This window comes from Charadrius vociferus, unplaced genomic scaffold (genome assembly GCF_000708025.1).
Source record: "Charadrius vociferus isolate BGI_N301 unplaced genomic scaffold, ASM70802v2 scaffold92, whole genome shotgun sequence".
Taxonomy (NCBI): Eukaryota; Metazoa; Chordata; class Aves; order Charadriiformes; family Charadriidae; genus Charadrius; species Charadrius vociferus.
In genome coordinates, this window is record NW_009647874.1 from 3,102,827 (window position 1) to 3,123,529 (window position 20,703).

General features: G+C 40.5%; 1 protein-coding gene across 1 annotated transcript; it reads right to left on the reverse strand.

The window, feature by feature from the left end:
• Nucleotides 1-302: 302 nt before the first annotated feature.
• IL18RAP (interleukin 18 receptor accessory protein) lies at nucleotides 303-16,352 on the reverse strand. Its single transcript, XM_009883113.1, is given in 12 exon segments — nucleotides 303-724; nucleotides 1,368-1,538; nucleotides 5,465-5,602; nucleotides 6,406-6,560; nucleotides 8,336-8,456; nucleotides 8,709-8,777; nucleotides 11,080-11,254; nucleotides 12,511-12,685; nucleotides 12,790-13,057; nucleotides 14,152-14,279; nucleotides 16,215-16,295; nucleotides 16,297-16,352. Coding segments are annotated over 12 exon segments (1,959 nt in total).
• Nucleotides 16,353-20,703: the final 4,351 nt, after the last annotated feature.

Here is a 20,703-nt window from a genome sequence, read left to right on the forward strand (position 1 = left end):
TAATCTCTTTCTAGAAAACAAGTACAAAAATATTCCAGAAGAAATACAGTGCAAAGAACAAAACATTCACATGTATATCTCAACATCACAGCAAAAGGATATAATAAATATAATAAAATAATAATAAAATAATAATTTATGAAAGATAGCTCACATTTACAGTTGTGTGCAGTGCCATTTAGTTTTACTGTCGGGCTGCAGCACTGTCACACTGCAGTCCTTCTCACTATTTTGGAGTGACCTATTGCTGACTGCAATGACAATCCACAGTGGTCAGCGGATGTAGAAAAGGTATTTTACAATCATGCCACCATTCCTGGGCCTGCTGTCGATTTCTCTGTGAAATTTATGTGTCGATATACCAGACTGAATAACCTTTGGAAAAAGCCCTTTAGGCTGCAATTTCCCAACATCTTAGTAGTTTTCGCTGGCATGTAGTAATGCATATATTTCCAGAACTTCTTGTTTGGAGCAGCTGAAATAGAAGACTTCCAGGTAACGATTGGTAAAATCCGAAGGGCTTTCTTCACTACTGCAGGCAAAGTCTCTGGCTCTTGGAAAGCCTGGAACTTTATTAATATCACTTTGATCTTTTTGTCTTCCAACGCACAGTTCACTGCTGCCTGCAGTTCAAACATGCTTGGTCCACTGACGTAGGCTGGACTCAAAATAATTATTGCTCGTCTGCTTTGTTTAATAGCTGTAACAACTTCATCTGTGTATGCTGGAGAAGAAATGGTGATCATTACTGACATCTACAATGGACTTTTTTAACTTATCGGTTCCTTTATCAACAGCTAAAACCCAGGAATAGGGAAAACCAAAAATAGGGATGCTAAGCAATCACATAACCCCTAGCAATGTCTTTGCTATCAGAGATACTGTGGCCGTTCTTATGCAGCCTGGAGAATACCACTTGCTGCTCAGGTGGTGGAGGACATAGCTGAGACCTCAACACACTTTGTTGCTACTCAAGCAGGGTCTCAAGGGACACTTGTCTTTGTCTCTCCCTGGGACAGGTACTGAGGGCTTTCTAACTACTGCAGGTAGCACTGACTAAAATTGCCCACAAAGTACCTACTGAAATATTTGGGGTCTTCTGTTCAGGAAATGGAGTCTGCTTGCAAAGAAATTCTTGGGCAAGAAGCTTTTTCCCAGCCTGGTAGCTCCCAGCAACCACACTCAAACATATGTACGCCTCAGGTACGGAGGTCAGATATAAGGATCAAAACACAAAATTTTGACAGAGACTCCAGTACCAAAATATACCATTTGCTGATATGGTGCATAAGGGTTCTTTTGAAAGTGAAAAACAATCTTATAAAGAACTAAATCTTTAGTTCTTCTACCATCCACAGGGGCCTTACCTCCTCCTGGAAGAATATCTCGTTCAAGAATGCATAACTTGTATCCATATTTATTTTCCAGCATATCTGGAAGAAGCTCCAGGGCAAATTTTTCTTCACTAATTAAAGTAGAGTCACTTTCAGAAGAGTCTAGTTTTGCATAGGACACAAACGCATCAAATTCTTTGCCATCTAAAATAAATAAATAAATAACACAATATACATTAACAAGTCTGTCCGAAGCATTCAGCTTCTTTCGTAGTGCTCAGTCTCCATTTATATCTATTTAAGTAGCACAACACAAAACTAAAACTATCACCTGTTCATGAAGTACAGCCATCTAGTTACCCAAAGCCAACCTTTACTCCTCATTGTCTTGCAGATTTTGTAGGTATACATTTCCAAAGCAAATGAAGAAGCTACAGATGACTAGTGCAAGGAAGTTTAAATCAGGCATTTTTCTGCATTTTCACAAACATAGTCCAGTTTTCACCAGTGGAAGATCTTGCCCCTTCCAGGCAAAATAAATGTTGTAGGGAATGATTCCCAATCTTTTCTCTTATTTGCCCAAACGTTGATTCCAAAAATACTCATCAGTGCACAGCCTACTTTGAAAATATAGTGAATTTTAAGGAAAAATGTTCTTAAATATTAGCTGTTTGCAAAATATGTGCTGTTTTCATGCACTGTTATGTTTCTAATCAGAGAGACTGGTGGAAGTAGCAAAGCCTAAGTCTGATCCAAGTATCATCTCAGGCATTGAGTACTAACCAGTTCCTGAACTTTGTTTCAGTCTCTTTAAAAGAACATGTTTGTGTGGTGCAGATGAAAAATATATGAAGAACTTTTCTCAGCTTTGAAACAACCTGGTATCTATGAGCTGAGTTAGGCCCATTCTTAACTACAAGGCAAAAGCAAATTTTATCTATTTGCTAAATAAAACTCAAACTGCACTTGAGAGAGGAGGAAGGAAAACAAAAAGAATTGCCTGTAAAAGCAAAAGGCAGAGTGGGGTCAGTCCAATTCTCCATACATAGATGCTTGAGCCCATTTAAGGTGTCCTAAGGTTGATTTGCCAAATTTGATTTGGGAACTATTGGAGACTCAAATGTTTTGGAATGGCAGGACATCCTCAGGCAACCCAAATGATATCAGCCCAAATGTTCAATCAGCTGAGTTCTATCGTATGTCAATACTGTTAACAGAAACCAGGAAGAAATTCAGCTGTTTAATGCAGGGTCCTAATTCAGGGTGCTGCTGCAGGGTGAGCTGAGAAGCTCTCTAGATTTCACCACGTTGACTACATCTTCACTGCGTGGTAACTGAGGCGCCTACCTCCAGCACAGACACCTAAGTAATGGAGTTGAGTATCACCCCGTGCCCCAGTGTTAACCTCTTGATTTCTATCCCTAGCTGTAAGATTAGGATCACAAACCTGAGCTAGAGCCATCAGGTTCCCACAGGATCTAGAAGAGCCCATGTGGATTCCAGGGAGCAAAGGAAATACACACAGAAAACTAATGACATGCATGAGCTGGGGTTGAACCCCTACATTCAGAACCAGCATGTAGCAGAAAGTGTCATCAAAACAAAACACAGGTGTGCAGATCAGGTTTGGAGGCCAAAGATGTGATTAGACACCACACGTTACGTCTCCGCTCATCCCCTCTTTGCTTTTGGCCACACGCTTCCATCACTTCCTTCTACTGCTGCTAAAGCTCTTGAGGTAACAGAGGAAGCTGATTCGCTTCGCCAGCTGCCCAGTGTCTTTTACTGAGTTATTTTCTGCCAAGTTGAGCCAATTTAGGCCCACAAGAGTGAACCACCAACAGCAGGCACACAGGACTGGTGTGGGTATTGAGGGTGGGGCAGAGGGTCCCTAAATTGGTTTAGCTCAACTTCAATTCAGCTACACCCTGAATTGAAGCGCCTTCGAAAATAGTTTTTAAATGACAGTAAGTTGCACAACAAGCCAGATATTCCTCATTTCACCCACAGAGGTCACTGCAATCTTATTAGACACAACTATTAATTAATACATCACTGTTTTCCTTTATAATATTACTATTACAATAGCAAGTTAAAAACAAATACACAGTAGGCACCACTAGGATTTTTTTTCCAGGTTTGTACAGAAGGACAATGACAATCTGAGGAACTTTTGGCACAAACATTTAAGACGCCCAAAGGATAGGAAATGAAGAATACCAGAGTTATGCAAAGCGACTGCATACATGGTCTATAAATGTTAGTATCATGGGTTCTGCGTTGTTTCTTTCTCCTTGGGGAAGAAAGCAAGATTTTTAAGAGATATATCTGAATTGGCTAAGGAGGAAGACCAAGGGTTAGAGAGGCACTAGAAAAAAGATGACCTTACTGCTGTCTTCAACTACCAAATGAGAGGGTACAGAGATGATGGAGACAGACTCTTCTTTGAAGTGCACAGTAGTAGAAAAGGAGGCAACAGATTCAAGTTGCAACAAGGGAAATTCTGATGAGGTGTTAGTGAAAAAGTCTGCACTGTGAGAGCGGTCAAACACTGGAGTATGTTGTCCAGAGAGGCTGTGGATTCTCTCTCCACACGGTCCTGAGCAACCTGGCCTAGGTTTGCTCTGTTTTGGGCAGGGTGTGGGATCAGACAACTCCCAGGGGTCCCTTCCAACCTCGTGGGATTCTGCAATTCTCTGATTCTGTGCTAAGAGGGGTAGGAGGGAAGAAATGATGGAAGGGAAGAAACAGCAAAATTAAGTCATAAATGCTGCTTTGATGCTCTATGACCAACCCCTTTCAGACCTCAGATGACTTGATACGCATCCACATGAAGTGAGAAGGACATAATCTTGCAGGTGAGAACACATTTTATGGCCAATCACCTTAGGCAGAAAACTATCTGGGTAGGCACAGCTGGTCTGCGCACTCCATCCCCCCACTCTGCAAATGGTGCTGTGTGTGTGCAATACATGAGAGTCAGGGAGCAGGACAGAGGCTGCCATGGTGGAGCCCAGCAGTGTCTTCAACTTCAGTGCACGAATCTTGGTAGGTCTGTCTCTGTCCTACTCACATATGGAGTGAGCTCTAAGGGAACTTCCAGAGGTTCTTAAATCAATTTGCTAGCAAATAGAGGGGAAATTTTGAGTGATTTCCCAAATCGCTTTTGCCAGCTGCCTTAGGACTCAGAAAAATACTTTTCAAAAGGGCAGTTAATTATCTCATTGCATATGTATTTATATATATCTAGATACCGTTATTTCACACACACATATAATCTATATATACACATGCAGACATAGAAGCAGACTCAGATACCTGTATCTCAAGCTGCATCAAGATTCAAGAATTTTTAGAAAAAATTCTTTGCGCACATACTACCAGTTTTCTTTTAATCCATGTAAGAAAATTGTATGTTAAGTATGAAGTATGCCTACTTCTTTGAAGTAGGCACTGTCATTTCTGATACATTTTTACACTGCCTACTATGTTGGAGGCCCATTTTAACTGAGATGATGGGGCAATGCTACTACAGAGATTTGAAATATCAGAACCTGATTGCTCTGGTGTAAATGTCAGGTTGGTCGATACAATTTCTAGAAAGGAAATATTAATATTTCCCAAACACACACTTCTCAGGTGGTGCCCTATATCATCTTATTTCTCTCCTTTGTTTATTCTTCTGCAAACTTATTTGGCTTCAAGTGAAAAATACAATAGACTCTGGAATCCTTCACTTAGCTCTGAAGGACATTTGATTCTTGTCCACAGGTTCTGTTGAACACTTTGGTAGAATGAGGTTAAAATGTTGGAGATGTTCTATTACTCCCTGCAAAGGGACTGCTAAAATCCAACTTCCTATTCTAATCTTCCATGGGTAAATTAGGGATCTTGTAAAAGGCTAACTGTGACATTTCAGTTGGTATTAGATATTTCCTCCACACTGCAAGGCTTTTTTCTCACCTGAATCCACTGAGCATCTTGCTAGCTTTAACAACCTTTGTATAGTCTCAAAGTGACAGGGTCACTTAGAGAATTTAATTAAATGTTTAATTCACACTAGATTAATCCACATGGCAAAAGACAAAATGAAAAAATGGAGAAAATTAACATTATACAATGTTTCTTACCTCCTGTAGTTTTGTTGTGGACCAAATAACTTCGGTACATCAGCACTATTTCAATCCAGTACTGGTAAATAAAGGCAGTGCACAAAAGCAATGCAAATAGCGTAGAAATGGCACTGCAGAGTATATATAAGAGATACACTGTAGAAAGAAAACGGTCTATCATAACTCAGACTTTCCAAAATAATGTTGACACTTAGATGAAAACTCAGTCCAGAAACGGGAGCAAACTATCTCACAATCTGCATTCTTGCCCCACTGGCAAACTTTAGGGAAGTCAGAAATTCGTTTAGCTGCAAACCTTAACATAGAGTTCCAGTCTACCATTAGGGACCTTTTTTGAATGATCTCTCCTTGATGGTATGAAAAGCCAATCTGCGACGGAAGGCACAGAGAAAATGGTCCATCACTTGAGATGGAAAAGACACGTCAGAACACACATAGCTGCACACAATGCCCCGCTGGAGACTTCTGTGCCACTCCGATGATGAATCTCCACTGTGAACTACGGTTCAACAGTTTAATTTCCACACTGATTCTGGTTTTGGCCCTTGTTTGAAAGGCTGCCACATTCATATCAGTTATGTTGACTTCTTAGAAACATGCATGCTAAGGACTGGGGAAACAAGCAGAAAAATCAACAAATACTATTACTTTCAGCAGCTGCTCTGCTTCAGTTTAGTAGGTTGGCTATTAATGCTCAGAGATGCTACTCTCCTTTTCTTCCTCCCAGTTGGCCCACCTGCCTGCAGTAAGTCCCCAGATACCCCCATTCTTCTGAGTACTCCTCAGAATAATGTGCCTTTCCAGACATCTGACAAATCAAACTTTTCCCATCCAGCTTCAAGGACTTTCTGCAGCTGGTTAAAAAGCAAGTGTCAATGAGGACTGATTTTGTAGCAGTGAGTAAATCAAAATGTGTCTTCAAGAGCAAATGTCTTTACCTCTCTGCTTTCTTTTCAGCTGGATCACAGCGGTGGCATTCCCCACCGAATTCTCAGCAAAGCACGTGAAGTTGCTTCTGAGGTCCCTTTCAGTAACTTCTTTCAGTTTCGCAACATGAAGAAGTATGTGCCCCTTTAAACCTTTTGGATAAACACTAAAGAGAAAAAAAAAACCAAAAACAACAAAATGTATTTGCATGATACCTTTGCTGTTCATTCACACAATCCCCAAATGTCTAAAATACAAAGAAAGAGGAGCTTGCAACTTCTTAACATTCAGCTTTAAAAGCAATGCAATATTCTGGTTTGGAACTTGCATTTGGTTTTTACATTGTAAGAAAATGTTAACATCAAAGGACTGCAGACTGAAAGGTTTATTCTTAATTCATCAACTCAGCAAAATACTTAAGCACTTGCCCAGTTTTAAGTATATAGCCCCCTTTGACCTGTGTAAGATTACTTGTGTATTTGTAAGATGTAAAAAATTCCCCCCCAGCAGAAATGCAGGGAAATGAAACTTGAAACAGGAGAAGAGAGAACTAGCTGGGCAAAAAGACTGAGCAGCACAGCCTCTTGCACAGGGGTAAAAAGCCCAAGGACCAGACAAGCAAACAGAATAATGCAGATATAAGGGATGGAACTCTAGGAAATGAAAAGGTAACAGAGGAATCCCTTTGGGGCCGAGTGAGGGTTGAGGGGAACAGATCTATGTCTGCAACCACTCAAGAATACCCAGAGGTTCTGAGTCTCAGCCTTTCTCTTTGAATTCCACAAGTACAGGTGTCTCTGGGTGCTCCCGAAGGTGCCTCACATCATGCCACTGCAAAATGACAGCCTACCGTGGCCCTACCTCTGCTAACTCAGAACACAGAGGCATGAGCATGGGCAAGGATTCAACCTGTACTGAAAGTCTGTTGGGAATGTTTTATTCATGTGAGTTTTTTTAAAAAACCCAAACAGTAATTGTATGCACACAAAAAGCTAAAAATTTGTTAAGAAGAAAATTGCAAAGCTAAATATTCGAAAGTTAGGGAAATCCGATTTCCAATCTACCTCATGAGTGAGTGTGTGTGTGCGTGTACATGTGCGTGTGTGTGTATGATATGACCATTAGTTATTTTTTTCCCATATGACTCGTATTAAGAACTTGGTTTTAGCAGTGACAGCAGGGCTTTTGCTTCCCCCAGTGTACAGAAAAGTTTTGCCATAAAGATGACTCAGGGCTTTGTGGTGAAAGACACTTTTGCCTGCATTGCCTCCACTATGTTTCTTGCCCAAGTTGTAACTGCGTAAGTGAACGAGGCAGGGAAGTACAAGAAGGAAAGGGATGTGTGGCGACTATTTGGGTTGTCGCCAAGTCACAGGAAACCTTTCCCCCATACGTTGCTTCTCTGCAAGGTCTGGTTAATTCTCGTCAAAGAAGACTCCTGAAATTCAGTGTCCTGAAATTCAGTGTCCTGTAACTCCTCAAACTGACACAATAAACACACCCCAACATCTGAGGCACCCAAACTCTTTTCAATGTCCGCAGCACTGTTTTACCCATCAGGTTTATTCCCCACTCAGAGACAGCTTCCAAAGACAGATTGGGGGAGTTGCTAGCAAGGCACAACAGAGGGAACACTCAAAACCAGCTGATGCAGGCACAGGGAACTGAGCACCACTCACGTTGAAGGTGTCCATGAGCTAAAGCTTTAGGAGGAAGAGTTAAGATTGTGCAGAAAGTTCTTCTTGACTCTATGGCCATCAATATGGGTTCTATATATGAAGTTCATGTGCCTGTCACAGGCTTATGGACATACACATTAATATGTTGAAGAACAGAGCCTTACAAGTTTCTGTCAGTAAATTGTATTCAGTAAAGCTGTTGTAGAAGGATTTTTACAGTTTCTGACTGTGGTAGTAATCAGACTACTGGGTTTTTTCTTACCTTGTTTCCTGATGCAAATTCTCATTTATATTTTCTTTGTTGTTTCTTTTCCATGTCACCCTCATCGGAGAAACTCTTTCAAACCCAAACTGTACACGGCATTCCAATTCAAGTGGCTTTCCTGGAACAAATTAGCACAGCAAAATGATGCATGGAGGTCACCATGTTCTCTTAAATAGCCTGGGATCTGTATAACACATGATGCTTCCTTTAATATCCACAAAGATATATATCAAGAAAAAAACTACATTTAATATAAAATTCTCATACTCCTAGAGAGCAAAGCTGGTTTGCTTTGCCAAGATATATCATTATCTATCAATATTTCATTTAAACTTTTTCTTTCTCTTTCAGATGAGGAATCAAAACTTACCAAGCTCTGCTTCAAGGATCACCACACCATTGGGATACAAGAAGTTTGGTGGATGGATGGTGTTTTTTGCTGCAATAAACACGAGTGCTGTTAATATCTATAATGCCATCATCAGTGCAGAAGACCAGAAAAAATTGCTTACAGAATATTCTTTTTCAGGTTTTAGGTGAAATTTAGACACCTAAGTCCAAGAGGATGATTTGCAATTGTTGAAATGTCTGACGGTGCACAGATAAGGGATTTTTGACCACAAAACTTACGTAGCTACTTAAAGACCTGCTATCTCACTCTGAGGCATTGTAATCTTCCATGAGCTGAGGAACTCAGTGTCTATCGTGCCCTTAAGGTTATTCAGGATGCAGAAATCGGGGACCCTCCCCGCAAAACCCCTCCAAAGGATGCAATCCTCATACCAGTTCCCTGCCAAGCCCTGTTCCCTGCCCAGTAAGCATACATACAGCACACACACCTAATTCACTTTAAATACACAACACAGGTACTTGCATTAAAATCACCATGGGGTTTTTTTAAAGCAAAAGCTGCCAAAGGGCACAGATAATGACACCCAAAGTTCGTACATTCTACTAAGCAATTACCCAGGCTCCGGAAAAACAGCCTGAAGGGGCTAAAACCCACAGCTCTGATATTCTAGGAAAGTCCCATACTGCAGGAAATGGTGCCCCACGACACTGTTGTTTTTGGGGTTTTTTTAAATGAAGCCACAGCAGAGAAACGTATGCAAGATTCAGAGGGGGTGCATATGTTCATGCCGCCTTTAAAGTGTTTTTCTGAGTGTGCTGTGCAGCGAGGCAAAAGAACTGAGAAGCACAGTGCATTAGCTCAGGTTCAGCCAGATCAGAACAAAAGCAGAGCTAGTCTATGTCTGCTTGGAAAATACTGTGGGAATATAGCCAGAGAGAAGAGTGAAAGAGCACCAGACACTGTAACACAGCAGATAGAGGTCTCAAAAGTTGGTGAGAAATGGGCTCCAGGCCCTGTCTTGATGGCATCTATATATTTTTCCCATGATTTCTTAGTACTAAATACATCAAACCTGCAAAAAAGGGACCAGCTATTTCAGAGGAGTGTTGTTCTCACTAGCCCATGGAATTTCAGAGTAGTGCTGTCCTCACTAGACCATAGAATCAGGTTGCCTCACCTGACACTTTTCTTTTGCTCCCTAAATCTTGTTCTTCCTTCCACAGAGTGGTCCACTTTCCACTGGGATGCTGAGAATAGGTCTTGTGCTATTGTCATACAGGAACATCTGTCCTGCGTCCACCAAGCTCATGACATAGAATAGATGTAGCTATGCTTTCCTCTGGGACCTGTGATTGACTGGAGTGACTGGAGTGTCTGAGGAGAGTGTCTTACAGCACTCAACCACAGATATCTGGCGAAAAGCATAACCACGTCTCTCTTCTAGCAAACTAAACGGTCTCCCTTGCTCGTGACCCCGAGTTGCTAGCACGCTCCTTTGCACAGCATTAACCTTGTCCATCAGCACTCTGCCAGGCAATATCTGAGCTTCACCTGAAGGGCAGCAGAGGACAGTAAACATTACAGAAAATGTCACCGTGATTTGAAGGAGAATATAAGGTCATGCTATATCACTGTGCCATAGAGCTCTGGTCAGTTTTATTTAGTAATCCATACAAAGCCTATAAGAACAGGTCATACAGGCGGTGATGCCTTCCCCCAAACAGCACACAAAACAACAAATGTCTTGTTTGTTAGTTAAATTGCTCACAGGTCTCCTGTTTCGTCTGCTGTTAAAGAGTTACATGGAAGGTGGGCAGTGATCTCACTAACATCATCTTCCTCATCATAATCAAGTGAAAGAAATGAAGGTCTCATCCATGCCACAAGGAATGACTCCTACTTTCACATACGTCTCTACTTCAGGGACAGAGATAGGAATGAGTTGCACTGCTTTTGTTCACATTTCCCATGCAGGATTAGCACTCCTTCCTCCTAGTATGTGAATATCTTCCTAAAATTCCCCATACAGTACATGGAGAACATGGGCATCAGTTGAAGTTTCATTAATTCTACTCCCAGACCAAAAGATCTGAATCCTTTTGTAGATTTGATACCCACTGTCAGGAACTACAATAAATCCAAAGCTGAATTAGATCCTGAAAATGGTGGCATTGTACACTACATGTTATTACTGAACATTGAAGGTTCTAGTCAATGTCCTGAGATGTCCTCAGAATACTTGGAAGAGGTTTTTAATGATCATGGAGATAATTCAGTTTATGGGTTTTTCGGAACAAAAGCCTGCATGAAAGGCATAAATACGGTAGGAAAGAATAGAGAAAACATACTTTCCTTCAGGTACTTTATTCTGAGTTATTATATTACTCACCAATGACTTTTACTGTTACTGCTGTTCTCATTGTCCACTTGATAGTGTTGTCATATAGAGTGTAATCACACACATATATTCCAGCATCTTTGTCGTAGGTTGGATTCAAGTAGATTTCATTATGCTTAATCTTTAGGCTTTGTCTGCTTTTCCCATGTTTTATCTGATGACCATCCTAATGAAGAGAAAAGAATACCAAGGAATTAGAAGTCCTTTTTTGTTGTTGTTGTTCCTGTTATTAAATTATATTTTAAGATATTTGGATAGGATTACCATGGCAGTAGGGCTAAGCCAAACGCTTTCCACTTAAGCCCCAAAAAAGATTTATTAGCAGTCTGAGGACACTTGTTAGTTACATTAAAAATTGTGGTCTATAATATGTGAATACCATTGTCTTTTAAAAAATTATTTAAAATGTGTGGTTGCTGAGAGAAATGTGAAATCAAGAACCTATACTACTAAAGAGCAAAAAAAAAAAAAGGATCACTTTTTTTAATGGACTGAGGTGTTTTATTTTGTAAATAAAGTATTTTTTAAACATTTTCATGTTCTTTTATGAGAAGTAGATGATAGGTTTGGATTGTCTGAGATTGACAACTTTGTCACTACTTTTAAAAGTATGAAAACTGACTATTTTTTTAAAAGCACCCCTATTTTTCATCTTAGTGTATTCATATTCTTTAATACCACTAGGAATTTTACTTAAATCAAATTCCTGAAAAAAATCCACTAATGCAAAATGGAAAGAATCTCCTTAAATTCAGTGGGTTTCAGGTCAAGATATAGGTGAAGATATACCTTACTTAAAGTTTGAAAATAAAAAAGTAATTTTGACTAGATCATAATTTTACTTGATAGAATCAATAACATTAATAATACCAGGTAATAAAATGCAAAATTGAAATGTCAGTCATTGTTTTTCATTCATATTTTAGTGGTTATTTGAAAAAGAGTAAGTCAATAATGGTTCAGTGGAATGACGTTTCATTAAAAACAGGAATATTGGAACAAACAATTTGAAACATGAATCTTAAAATAACTTTGTTTCTAACAAGCACTTTTTCTTTGGTATATTTGATATTTTCAGAATTTAAAATGTCAAAACAAAACTTTAAAAGTTAGATTTCTATCATATGTCAGTTTTGCAAGCAACCTATTTTGATTCTGAATTACGTCCATTTCATAGGTGAAGAGAAAGCATTTCTAGGCTTCTGTTTCATGGAATAATATTTTGGGTGTGGCAAATTTCTTCAAAACTCTTACTTACAGACTTGATATATAGCAATTCAAGATTCTACTTTTGTGTTGAACTTCTCAGGCTGCACTGTCTGCCAAAGAAGAGTTCAAGAACCTATAGCACATGAGCATTAACTAGACCTAAACTTAGTCTTCCACTGAGCTTGTTTGAATGATCAAGTGAGTGACTCTTACCTTGTACCATTTTACATCTGGCTTTTTTATATGGTTGTAGCATTTTGTCCCAGGACAAGTTATTGAATTCCCATTGCCAGCAAGAAGATGCAGTGTATTTGCGTCATAACCTGAACATTTTGCTGCCTTCTTTGTTTGAACCTCCAAAACAATTTTGAGACATGGGATTTTTTCCCTGAGTGATGTAGAAAAAAAAATAAATTAAACATTTAATACACAAAACAAAACAAAACAATTAATTTTTGTATAGAAATATAAGCCTTTTGCTCCATTACATACCATATCATACAGATGTACACTCCGGAAGCATTGTTTCTTACTGGTTTAAACCAAAGTGCATCCCCTTGGAGGGCAGGATTAGAGCTTTCGTTGATAGCCTTCAATGGCTGACTATCTTTCTGACGCCAGAACCATTTCACATCATGTTGTTTTAGAAATGAGTTGTTATAAATGTGCGTAGCATCTTTATCTGGTAAAGCGCATTGTAAAACAAACTCCTCATCACTAATTGCACGATACCATATTTGAGGTTCAACACGGGAACATCCTGAAAAGCAGGACAGTAACATATCAGTACCACCTGAAAGAACATGCAGTTGTCATGTTTAAAAATAATAATTAGGAATACTACAAAAATACAACTTTACCTTTCTTTGTCTAAAATAATTTTTATGTGACCAGATGCTGAGCTAATAGAGAATTGATTTCTTTAAACATGGAATTGTCAAAGTTTTCAAAGATTTCCAATTTTTTTCAAAATTTTTCAAAAGCTTTTTCAAAAAGCCTAATGTGAAAATAGCTTAATGAACTGAAGATTTTCACATGGGTGCTAACCTGTTAAACCTCAACTCTGTAGAAAAGCAGATGCACCTCTTCTAGCTCTCCTCATATTAACGGAGAAGGGATTGACACAAACCTGAAGAAGCTGAGCCTGCCCAGCACACTCTCTATTTAGGGTAAGATTGACAACCATTATTGTCTCACTGCTTTCAAATCTTTCTCCTCTTACATCACAGTTCCTGCCACTAAAATTAGACAAATTTTTTGATTCTGAAAGCTGTTGTCACCCATTCTAGCCCCAAATTCTCTAAAGGCTGACCAACCTCCTGGCAGTCAGGATGTGGTAACCCTTGAAAGCACGGCAGGTTTTCACTTCAGCAGAAGGGAGGGCATGAAATCTTCGGTTCCTCGCCTGCCCACCTGGAAAACTCACGGTTTCAGTTTCTCTCTGCGAACTGAATTAGATCGAGCTCCTCCAGATAGATTGTGTGGGTGGAAGGCTTCGATATATTGGTCTCACCCTGCCTTTCTATTTCTTCTCCCCCCTGACAAGTTTAGATCAGCTGCTGGAGACTTCAAGGAGCCACACAAGCAATTCATTTGCTCCGTTTGTTTCTCAGAAATTCTCCTTTACATTTGCCTTTTTCTTTTCATTAGGGAACTGAATTTTTAATCATGCTTAGGGTAAACTGTATTACCAATTCTTACAAAGCTTGCAGAAAGGCTAGAAACAGTTGTTTGCCTGACACAAGCATGAACAGGTGCAAGAAAAACTCCTGAAGGCATGGCAAAATGCAGACCCATTTTTTCAGTTGTCAGAAAGCACCACAAACACCAAACCTCACCAAAGCAGACTCTTACCTGGCAGGTTAATTTCTCTAACTTCTGCCCCACTGACAAACAATGCTAGGATCCAGCACAAAGTGAGCATGATTTTTTTTATTAATTTCGGTTGACATTCTGAGACTTTTTTTTTAGGCATCATCTTGCTTTCTGTAAAAGAGAAAAACAGGTTTTTTGGGTTTTTTTGTAAATAATACTCCAGTAAGATAGGTAGGCAATTACATGTTTTATTATGTAGCTATGTAAAACTTAGCAGTCAGTATTTCCTAGATATCATGCTTTCTAGAAATGGAGTTTGCAACACTCTTCCTGCTCATGCTGTTTCACACAAATGCAGGATAGATGGTATTCAAGAACATACAATAGTCTCTTTAAATATATCGTGCATAGAGTTGCTTACAGATTGATTTCCAATTCACACCTACACAATGCAGAACTCCACATCTGGAGTGGAAAAGCAGGTCTTTCAGCAGCTGTTGCTGTCAGAAGAGGAACCTGTCCTCTAAGATGAGTGATAAGATACCAAACGATAAAATCAGTCTTTAGTTAATGACAACAGTCAGCAACAGACTGAGAAAGGCATAACTGTCACCAAAATCCATGGAGCTCTATTGTATCTTGAAGGCCAACAGGCCCAGAGTATGTAAACAAGATTCTTTTGGCATTAAACCAAATCTGAAGACGTGCTGCAGCTGAAAATGATATTGAGTCCATGGGGCTGGAGTAGAACTGTGCGCAAGTGGAATGCTCAAAGCATGGACTCAGTGGACACCGGGTCTTTGGTTGTAACTCTTTCACCCAAGAGATATGCTCCTGTTGGGCTCTATTACCAGCTAAAATGGACGTACCCTATGATGTCCATTAGAGTCAGCAGAGCGACCTAAAAATTGCTTCTCCTCGCTGACTTACCTGCATGTGCAGCATCAGCCTCACTTCTGCACCACACTACTGTGCTGCACTGCTTGAATGACCCTAGCAGAGACCTGCTTAACAGGATAACATCCACACCATCATATGGTATCAGCTCCGTGGTGTCCCATCTGTGATCTGAGACTGGGAACACCAGGGGGATTTGGGAAGAGGTTCACAAAGTTCTCAGCTGCACCCAGACCCCTGTATTACAGCACCCTTTCCAAGGTGAAACCCTCAAACCCTGTTGCATGAAGTGTTTTGCCTCTCCTACTAAGAGATTCGACCTGTGTCCCAGAGCCTTCTCAGCCACAGGGCTAGAGGGAAGGCAGGCTGCCAAGCATGTGTATTCAAAAGCCATGGCTTAATTTGGGTATTTAGTAAAAACATATCCGACACCTGTGATTGACATGTCTGGAATGCCCGATTCAGGATCTCAGTGAGTAAAGGCCATGTGTTTTGCTGATGTTCACGTTGTGCAACTGAGATCTCAAGGAGCTTTTTTCTTTGCTCATTTGGCCACAGAGTGACTCTGCATTTGCATAGCTGCCAGAGAGGCACTGAGTCAGCCCAAGGGAAAAAAGAAAAGGTCAGGCAAAGGCTAGTCCTTTGTCTGTTGGCACCTCATGCAAATCAGACATGATTCATATAGGCAGCAAGAGAGCATCCAGTGCACACTGAGCTAGCAAGAGAGGTGAAGAAACACCCACTCTGCACTTTCTTAGGCAGCTATTCTGCGTAGCAGAGGAGCACTTTAGTCACCATTCTCTTCAGCATGTGCCTATTCCTTGCAAGTGAATGGAATGATCTATTTTTACACTCAGAAGTCACATGGAGTAGGTGAACTCATTTGTCTTAACCCATCCTGGTGCTTTGTTACAGACTGGCTGCTGCCAACTGTCATCGCCCCATACAGCTTTTAAAATCATCCTGAAACTTTGAGCCAATATGTATGTCTGAATAAAGAGACAGTTTCCTACCAGCACTGGGCAAAAGCCCTCCTAAACTTTAAGAAGACTGTCTTATCCACTGCAAAAGGATCAACAGATCCCAACTCCTGAATCTGGGTTTATGACATTTCTAAAGACCTCTCTCGAGGCGTTCATTAGGGCTGCGTCTCTAGCCCTAATAATACTATATAAACCGAAGGATGATGTTTTGAGTTTTGTCACCCAACAGCCCATGTGGCAAAGGCATACTGGTGCGAGTAGCAAGCAGGACCCAAGGGCCTCATGTGGGATTCAGTGCTGCAGTCTCAAGCAGGTGAGCTGATGCAACGGGTTACTATTGTGAAAAAGGGACGGTCTCATTTACTTCTGCGTCCTGCCCATGCTCCTCTCCCTTGAACCATAGAATCAAAGAATTGTTGAGATTGGAAGGGACCTTTAAGATCATCAAATCCAACCATTAACCTACCCTGACAAAACCACTTCTAAACCATGTCCCCAGGTACCACGTCTACCCTTTTTTTAACCACCTCCAGCGATGGCGAACCCACCACCTTCCTGGGAAGCCTATTCCAATGTTTAATAACTCTTTCAGTGAAAAAATGTTTCCTAATATCCAATCTAAACCTCACCTGGCATAACTTGAACCCATTTCCTCTCATCCTATCACTTGTCAGTAGGGAGAAGAGGTCAGCCCCCACCTCTCTACAACCTCCAACACCTCAATGTCCTTCCTGTTGTGAGGGGTCCAAAACTGAACACAGTACTCGAGGTGGGGTCTCACCAGTGCCAAGCACAGGGGGATGATCACTTCCCTAGTCCTGCTCACCATGCTATTCCTGATACAAGCCAGGATGCTGTCGGCCTTCTTGGCCACCTGGGCACACTGCCAGCTCTTATTCAGCCACCTGTCCACCAGTTGCCCCAAGCTCTTTTCTGCCGGGCAGCTTTCCAGACACTCTTCCCCAAGCCTGTAGCGCTGCATGGTGTTGTTGTGACCCAAGCGCAGGGCCCGGCACTTGGCCTTGTTGAACCACATACCGTTGCCCTCAGCCCATCAATCCAGCCTGTCCAGATCCCTCTGTAAATCCCAGGCAAATGGCCCAGCCCCTGTCCTGGTGGGAGAGGGGCTCTGGTCCTTTCTGGTGGCTCATTCAATCTGTTAAGCCATTAGAAGGTACCTGAGGAGTGTCTGACCTGGCACAAGATAAGCAGTGGAAGCATTTACTTCCCAGCTGTCCATTTGTCTGTAATCAGGGATAGGCAGGCTACGTGTAGCGAAACCATATCAAGTGACCATTCATAAAGCATTTAGTAATGCCAGTGATATATAATCTCTCTGCTGTCCAGTTTACTGCCATGAGAACAACGCCCTCTTCAAGCTCAAAAGGTCACCATGAATTTTTTTAAAGAACCTTAGAAACCGTATTTTTATAGTGCTTAAAAAGTATGGTAGCATGTGAGATTAAGAAGCATTGTCTTGCAAGTGTGCTTGACAGGAAGAGAGAAATTCACAGCAGAAGCAGACAGCAATTACCAAAGGAGAGGGATAACTGAAACATGATAATCTTAAACTGAACATTCAGGTGTATTTGCACTGCAGGTGGAGTCAAGGTGATTCAGTGATTCAATATATTCATTGACTCATTTTATCTTGGTCAGTATCTGCCAGAAAAAGAAAACACTCTACTCCGAGCAACGTATTATCAAGAGTCTCTCTGCCTTCTTCTGCCATGCATACACCCATATTATGATCTCCTTAGTCTAGGGATTCAGGATGCCATTTCATTGGACAGTAACTTATCTCCAAAGGAAACTAATGTGGTCTTAACATAATTTCCTGTGGTAAAAAAATGTAAGAGAGAAGAATAAGAACTGTATTATATTGCTTTTGTTTCAACTCCTAAAGGACTCTCACAAGAAAACAGTAAATCTCTGTTTCATAGCATTTTGTCTGTATTTACATAAAATATAAGCAAAACAAATCAAAATCAGTTTCTTGAGAGCTGCACCAAGTTTCATATCTCTGAAGTCTAGTAAAGACTGGCATGCCACAATCTTGTAATCTATGATTCTGATGAAAATCACGTCAGCATCAGAGCTATCTGTTCTTGTACATCAATGTACATCAAGGTAAAGACAAACATAATCTGATTCTAGGAGTAAAATTAGTAATAATCACATGGGAGAAGAAAAAAGCTGGACCATACCTATAAAGCAAAAATAAATAATCTAGTGAAGCGACTTGATAAGACACTACTGTTTTATCTGACCAAGCAATTAAAAACAAGTTAAAATGCACATTCAAAGACAATAAAACCAACTCACCTGCCATCAGATGGGGTAGGGAGGGCTAAAATCTGAAGCTAAAAGCTATAATTAAAAAAAAATAATAATTATCTGAAAATCTTACCTGCACATCCTACACTACATGATAAGAATTGTGGTTAGTTCTAGATGTGCACTGTGTTGAAGATGTTTCCTTTACAGGAATTTCCTCTACCTCACTGTCATCATCCCTTCCTTTTTCAGTTTAGTTGCGTTAGGTTCAAAATTTCTGGGTCATTTTCTGGTAAAAAGAACAGGGGAAAAAACTTTGCCTTTTGGGTTCTCAGATTAAAGCCTTTTGGGTTCTCTAATCTTCTATTTGCATTGTGTGCAAAAACGCGTTGGTCTTTTTAGTTTGCTACATCTAAAAGGAGGAAGAGTAAAAGTTTATTTCCTTTTTGCCCAAATGCTGCTAGTAGATGGTTTGAAAAAGTGTGCAATATCTGAAATCTACAAGAGAACCACACTTCTGTCCAATATTGAATAATATTCAGTGTTATATTCAGCATTCTTACACTGAATAATATTCAGTATAATGAATAATATTCAGTATAATGAATAATATTCAGTATAAGAGCTGAGTTCTCCTTACCCATAGCCTTCTCAGCTACCTTCCATACCCATTGCAAGTGGGGACTATAAGGGGGCTGTGACACACTATTACTTTCTACCCGTGTCCTCCCAGTTAAACTTTGTTGGTTACCCAAACACAACTTTAGCAGAAATAGAAAAGAGAAGCCCTGATGAATCTGAGCTGTGACTTGGCTCTTGGACCTGCTTCAGCATATACCGTCCCATACGGCCCAGCCCCTCTTCCAGGCCTCCTGTATGGATGTGAAACCCATAAAAAACAGGCTGCACAGTGACTCAAACTACATAAAAGCATCTGAGAACACCTGGTCACCAATTCAGACCCCTGTTCTCCCTATTTCAATAGAGGTTATGTAAATATATAGGTCCGTCAGTTTGCACCAGACTTATTTCAAGAACAGTAGGACTTGTTTCTTCTTTTCTTGTGTGAAGTTCACTCTCTTTACTGCAGGTTGGGTCAAAGGTTCTGTTTCCACAACAAGAAGCTAAAAAAGGCTTTTTGCTGTATAACAGGGGATTTCAATGTTGCCTCTGTTTATATACACGTTCTTTTTTGCAATGGCCAGTGTTAATGCTTGATCCTATTGGGTTCTGAGCATTTGGAGATACAAGATTTGTATTCTCAGTTTCCACCATGTATTTAGCTCTCTCTGCTCTTTCCAGAACAGAGCCCACTGATGATCCGGTTTGGTGATGGTGTCCTAAAATTTTTTCACTGTTTAGCCCCAATACAAAATACAGGTTTGTTTTTTAAGTTACAAAAGGCTGCAATGTATCTCAGTAGACTTCACTATAAAGAGTTAAGCTTTTTGAAGGTGTCCCTTTCTGACTACGAAAAAAAAAAAAAGCATTTTACTTTCCTCTTCCTCTGAAGGAATTATGGAGTCCAACACAGATAAAGTCAAGCCCATGCTGCTTTCAAGCCATTTCTGAGACTGCCAGAAAGAGAAGGTGGTTCTTTCCCAAAGACGCATCTTACAGAGACAAAATATATTTCATTCATTTTAAGTATGAAAAAAATATTTCATTCAGTACTAATAGTCATACTCTCCAAGTAATAAGTTTATTACATTAAAAAAATTAAGTAGAGCCGTCCAACTGTTAAGAGCAGACCATAGAAATACAACAGAATCACCAGTCACATAGACTGTTGAAAGCCATGCTGCCAGAATACTGTGTGGTACGTCATACTGCTTACCACATTGGATGAAAGTCATGTCAAATAGTATCAAATATTTGGCTGAGCCTCTGCTCCAGTTCCTTCCTCTTTTGTAAAAGTAATGTATATGCTAAAAAAGTAGCCTCACACACCTGTACTTCCCAGGTTCATATTTATCCTTTGCTACTAGAGCAAGTTTATAAAGGACTGCTCCAGAACACCCTCCCTGCTTCCTCTCTCTTCCCTCCCTCTCCTCCCCCTCACTCACTTACCCTCCCACTCACACATTTAGCATATGTGATGCTACGGCTCCAGGAAACTGTGCCTTCCCACCCCTGTGGAAAGTCAAGGTGGGGGTCCATATCTTACCTTGTCCATCTCACTTTTGCTCAAGCATTTTGCCAACCAAGAAGCAGGAGGGGAAATACACCATCTCAGTGTGTATGTAGTGTAGTCTTACAGTGCTGGGAGGATTGTGTCTCTTTACTATTCTGGTACTATTCTGGCTTGACACATTTACATGTCACCTCCTCCTCTGCCTAGCTATGGTTAACACCAAGTGGGTAAGAAATTTTCCGCCCCGATTATCTTCTACACTGAGTCAGTGGTGTTGGCTTTGCTGTCACGGGAGGTGCC